We start from the raw sequence: 6,000 nt of genomic DNA, 5'->3' as shown, positions 1-6,000 counted from the left end.
TTGAGTAACTTGTTGGGGGGGAAAAAAGACTTTTAGTTGTTTCACTATACCATGCTTTTTGCTTTTACTTTAATGATATTTGTAGGAAGTATGGTACTAGTGAAATTTCTCCATACTTTACTCATTGAATGAATAACAAACATGTTTTAACAAAAACTGCATGACACAGACCCATAGTTTGAGGTGAAACCTTCTATTTGTACACCAACTTGGTTGTTCTGCTGTTATTTCCTTTAGGTTAAGTGAATATACAGTAAACACCATATACTGTCACTGGAAATATTCTACCTTGTTCTAAAATGTAAAAAATAATTTATGTCATAAGAGTTATATAGAAACATAGTGATTTGGAAAAGTGTTTCTTCTGCTCAAAAAGTTATTTTGCATGATTTTTTTTTTTTTATCAATTTTGGTTTTAAAATATTAGAACTTACAAATACATCAGATGTTACGAACTGTTAGTACAAAGAAAAATAAACTGTTACTCAGTACCGGAGGAGCACTTTTACGGATTATTTTTTTGCTCTTAAGAAATTTCTTGGACGGCTACATTTTACTGTTACTTGAGTAAAATGTTGAAATAATGATATTCTTGTTGGAGCATCATTTTGGGTGCTCTGCATCTGGTCGACTCAGAGGGTGGCGGTACCACATCACGAGGCTGGCTGCGCCACCGTGAGTCTCCCTCAGAAGAAGAAGTAGAAGACGACGTAGAAGTGAAAGAAGAAGAACGCCGTCGTATGCTAGCTATAATGACAAGTTGCTAAGCAGTTATTGAGACTTGACAGAGCTTAAATGTGAAGAACGAAGCTGCGGAAAGACTCGTGTAGCGCTGCGGGCAGGACATGCAGCGCTCCAAAAGGTAATGAGCCGTAAAGCCCCGGGGTCTCGGCTCAGCGGCGCCCACAAACTGCGGCCACACTGGAACGACTGGCAGCCCAGGTTGGTTGGTGCTCTTCTCAAAATAAAACGGCGGCTCTCGGGGGGCCCTGGATGTTTTGCTGTGTTGGGCTGTGGCCAGATGGGAGCCAGATACCTCCGTGTTTTCACCTCAATCTTACACCCTCCTCTCCGTTTAACTGTTTTATGTTACAGTCTGTGAAATAGCTGGAGCTGCAGTAGCAACACAAGCTGTTTTAACCAGCGTCCATCACGGTGTGCCGAGCTCAGAGCTAACGCTGCTCGGACTCGGAGGACGTTAGGAGCGATGGCTGTTTGGGGTTTGCCGACAAGTGGCGCGTGGAACATATGAGGCAAAGACAAAATAAAATTAATTCTCATCTTCATGACAACACATTCCCTGTGAACATTAGTCCGAACGTGAAGCTGTAGCCCGTTAGCATTAACACACCTCTGTTCGCGCTGGCTAACGATGCTAGTCAGCTGAAGGAAGCCGCCACCCTGCTGTGTAATGTTACCTACCTCCAAGTCACTTCCGGAAACCTCTACATGCAAAAATTGGACTGCGCTGACATTGTTTCTTATTGCGGTGATAATTCATAAACACGACAAGTCAACATAGCAATGAATGAACCCCGAGAGTCAGTGGGACGTCGTGGGGGAAGCCCTTTGTAGTGCAGCGACCTGTTAAAGGCCCGAGCTCACTGTGAGACAAGCAGTGTAGAAAGCACATTACCTGTCACTACTGTGTGTGAGACTTAAGACCACATCTCACCAATATCTATTATGTTTAGAGTCAGAAGGCTGCACCTGCAGCTCGGTAAATCATCATGACAACCCCGACCCGCACAGGTCAGCCTCAGTGTCTCACACTTTGATTTCAGCAAACTGGAAACAGTCCAGAGCAGGAGCATGCAGAGAGAAAGGCGTCAGGCACAGCAACACTTCAGAAAAACAGGCTGTAAATCTGTTAACAGATACTGATCTGTTCAATTTGAACCACCCTGGTAGACCCTCAATGTAAACCCGCACAGGTTCATCTCCACCTGCTTCTCCCTGATCATGATCAGCTGATGAAGCAGATTTATCCAGCATAGGCCTACCTACTACCTAATTAACCTTCCACCAGTTAAAAAAAAATTTTGAATTATGCCATAAAATACAAAACTGAATCTTAGATTTCTATTAGTTGTAAAATGAACAGAAATGTTTGAAATATGAAAGTTTTTGCTTTTTACCTTAGCTGACGAAACGGATGTATAAAGTTCCTTAACTGAATATGGAAATAAATGACTTTTCAATGATACACTGATTTATTGTGATGCACTCGTAGACATGCAACAGGAGCACGCTGCCTCTCATTTGACTGTTTGGTGACCAACAAGTGTTTTAACAGAAAAATGTAAAACAATTGACATAATACTTTTACTTACTCCTGCTGGTGAGACGTTCCCAGAACAAATCACCACTGAGGCACAATCTGAGGAAAACGTGTAATTCCACTAAATGAATATTGGGATGACTACTTCAGTTGTGATTCACTCGCATCTTCCTGGCTCTTTTCTCTCTTTTCCACCACTACTCTCCTTAAGCTTTAAGATCTTATGCACAAAATTCTGTCTGGTTTGGACATGAAGTTCGGTTAGTCAAATTACAGTGCTGTGAAAATGTCTGCCTCCTTACACTTTTATTTTTCTTAAATGAATTCAAATGTTTCCGGCCTTCTGCTTGTGTCGTCAGCAGTAGATTTGAGACCAAAATCAATTTAATTGCAAGGCAACTGAAGATGACTTAAATGGTAATATCCAATATTAGTACTTCTCTAACTATTCTTACACTATATTACTGCCATGTTATTTATTACAAACAGTCATGATTTTTCCTTTGGAAATTGATGTTTACACAGAAGCAAAGAACTCCAACACACAGAATGTGTTACATATTCCCACACCTGTTGCTTAATGCAGCATAAAATGGAGTCAAATCAATAAGAAGCTAAATAAATGGCTTGTTTGTTTTTCAGTGCCAGAGCTGAAAAAAAAACAGCTGAAAAGTGCTTCAGGCCAACAGAGGTGTTGGCCTGAAGCACTTCTTTTTTTGTTTTGTTTTGTTTTAAACCTTGTTGAGATGAAAAAGATGAATTAATTTGGAGCAGATGTCGTCTGAAGTCTGTCTGCTGTGAAAGCAGAAATACATAAACAGTTTTTGGTCATGGATTACAAGTCATATCAGAATCATAACATCCACCAATCTTATTACTTAATAACATTGTGTCTTAATATTGTGTAACCCTTGTACGCTTCTTGTTAAATCTGACCCTGCATCAGATCTCTAGAATATGGTCACACCTTTCAGCCCATCTGGTTTTGTTTCCAAATAGCCAGTCATCTTAAAGTTGACTGATTTTGGTATTAAGTTAAGGTATTGCTGATGCATTCCACCTACACTCAATATACTGTCTAATTATGCTCATATCTCTGTCTCACTTTCCTAAATCATTAGGAATTACAATGTCACTGCTGTTGAGTTCTTTCACTCGGCCTGGAATAGAGCACCTAAAGCCAACCTGAACGTTGGCTTATAAAAACCAGGGCAGTAAAACTTTTTTGTTCTGTGATTTTTCCATGAACACCTCAGAGGTGACGGCGTGTCATCCCTTCAGGACAAAGTGAAGTCCAGAGAACTTGGTTCTGGACCACCGTATGACGTATTGCCCTCCAGGTGCCCTGAACAGCCTCCGCTCCACAGTGATGCCTACGCTGCTGCAGATGCACATCAGGAGGAGAGTAAGGCTGTCTAAGAAAAGAAGCTTTCTGTATAAGGAGAGGATCTATTTTAATGTTTTCTGTAGACACAAGTCAGAAAATCTACCAGGTAGCTTATGTTTTCTATAGGGCTTACATGCCCACTCCACTAGAGGTCTCACCAGCTTCTTCAGTGGGTGTCTGCACTGCAGTTAACCTGGTTACTCACCAAACTTTGAGGTTTAAGGTTGAAAGTTTTCAGATTGAGACTCAAAATGTAGGCCATGAAAGAGAATGCCAGGTCATTTTCATAACTGTTTTTTAGCCAAATTAGCATTGGCCAATACCAACCTCATACAGAAAAACAGAGCAGAATTAACTTAAAATGGGGTTTTTTTGTTTTGTTTTTTTCTTCAAACACAGACATAAATGTACTGTATTACAAATGTATTTGATAACCCTACAGAAGTACAGCACATTTAAACACACCAATAACTTCACAAACTTGGTCAAACACGTAAAATCAAAACAACTTTCACTTGTTCAGTCAGCACAGTTAGGAGTAGAACAGCCAATGGAAAATCAATGATAAAGGAACTGAAGCTGATAAAAACAATAGGTTGACAATCTCAAACATGTAAAATAAACTGCAACAAACCTTTTTTCAAATGGTTCATTAAGAGCAATAAGGAATCCTAAATATAATGTAAAATAAATAATAAAACATGACATCACTCTGAGCATAGAATTAGACCGAATAGATCGGTCCTTATGAATTGGTCACATTATCACTGATGCCCCATTTAGACTTTTTTTCAATATTGGGACCAATACAGATATTAATATTTGATTGGTGCCTCACTCACTTTCTCCCCATGATTTCATTAAAAAAGGAGGGAACGTGTTCTGTGAAGGTGTAACTAAGTTATTGAAATTGTTGCACATTAATATCAGTTTCTATTCATAATATCAGTGGAAACTGTTCACCATGAAGCAGCAGAAAAACCCAGGAGGCAACAATATTTATTCCCTTACATTCACACACGACATAGTTATTACGTTATTATAGTTATTAATAGCTATTTTGTAATTTCAAAGTGTCTGGCTGGTGTCACAAGATGATGAGAACTTCAACAAAAATACTCTTGAATTGCTTGGTGACCAAAGAGGGTTGCACGTTTCTTTTTTGCTCCAACCTGTCATGTTTCCTCTCCACAGCTGGATATGAAGTTGAGCCCAGTGTGTGTGATACAGCATTTGGTTGGAAGTCGCTGGGGGAAGAGTTGAGGCCCAATGACGTGACGTCGGATCTAACTACTTTTCAGCATGGAAATCGTGCTTTAGCTTCAAAGGAAATGAGGAAATCGCAGGGTAAGCAGGGACAACCTGGTGAAGCTCTGACTTAAGAATTTGACATCAATATATCATGTCGCATTAGTCATCAAACTATCAGTATGTGAAAAAAATTGTAATCTCAAAGGACTGCCTGGATGAGACATTTCATAGGACATAATATTTAAAATGATTAATTCAGACTCTAAGCAACTCTAACGTATTTAGACAGTTGAATGAACCCTTAGCTAAACGGCTAAGATAGGTGTGTGTCATAGTGCTGTATGTGGTAAGTCAAGTTTATCATTAACCACGTTGTTCATAGATATCTGACAACCGAATTTAAAAAACACTTTGCTGTGATTTCAACCTGTTTTTTAAAAGTGCTATATAAATAAAGTTGACATTGATATTTCAGCAACAAGGCCATCATCAAAAACATCAGGAACAATCATCAGATATAGTTCAGATATATTGATCAATGTTCCAGTTGTTATGAATCAAAGGCAGCTGTAAACAAATGAGTTTTCAGCCTTGATTTAAAGGAACTCGGTGTTTGTTCCACATTGGTGGTTCGTGGTAGGGACATTGTGTTTTCCTCAAGAAAGAAAAGACATTCAGATCAATCATAATTCATAGGGTTTCCTAATTTTTAGCAAAAGTATTGCAGTTAAAATTCTCCTGCTGCTGCATTCTGACTGTGGCGTGTTTCTGATGCGCCACAGTCAGGTTAGTCCGAAACAAATTGGTGTTTTCTTGGGTCAAATACAACATGTTTCATTGTAAGATGCAGCTTTTCTCTTCCATAGTGTGTCTTAATTCACAATAATCAGATTGGAAATAAGTAAAAAGAAAAGAAGATAAAAAGAAAAACAACCTATATTGTCAGCATAAGCTAATTATTAAAAAAAAAATTGTTAAATAATGCCCATGCTGGGGTGAAGCCAATCTTAAACATCAGATTAAACATGCTATCCACGGTCAATTTCTTCCTTTTTTTTAAGCTGCTGTCAATATTCCCATG

At 39.0% G+C, this 6,000-nt stretch overlaps 1 protein-coding gene across 2 annotated transcripts in view; it reads left to right on the top strand.

The window, feature by feature from the left end:
* The first annotated feature begins 695 nt into the window (after positions 1-695).
* The window catches only part of smg1 (SMG1, nonsense mediated mRNA decay associated PI3K related kinase), a 50,630-nt gene continuing 45,325 nt past the window's right edge, over positions 696-6,000 (top strand). For both annotated transcript variants that reach the window (XM_005809460.2, XM_023348520.1), the window contains exons 1-3: positions 696-942; positions 3,538-3,686; positions 4,863-5,015. In XM_005809460.2, coding sequence (XP_005809517.1) covers positions 866-942; positions 3,538-3,686; positions 4,863-5,015 — 379 coding nt within the window. In that variant the 5' untranslated portion in view covers positions 696-865. The remainder of the gene's footprint in view (positions 943-3,537; positions 3,687-4,862; positions 5,016-6,000) is intronic.

Source organism: Xiphophorus maculatus, chromosome 16 (genome assembly GCF_002775205.1).
Source record: "Xiphophorus maculatus strain JP 163 A chromosome 16, X_maculatus-5.0-male, whole genome shotgun sequence".
In the NCBI taxonomy this organism is placed as follows: Eukaryota; Metazoa; Chordata; class Actinopteri; order Cyprinodontiformes; family Poeciliidae; genus Xiphophorus; species Xiphophorus maculatus.
The sequence above is the reverse complement of the archived record's forward strand: the minus strand, read 5'-3'. Positions and strand labels throughout refer to the sequence as shown.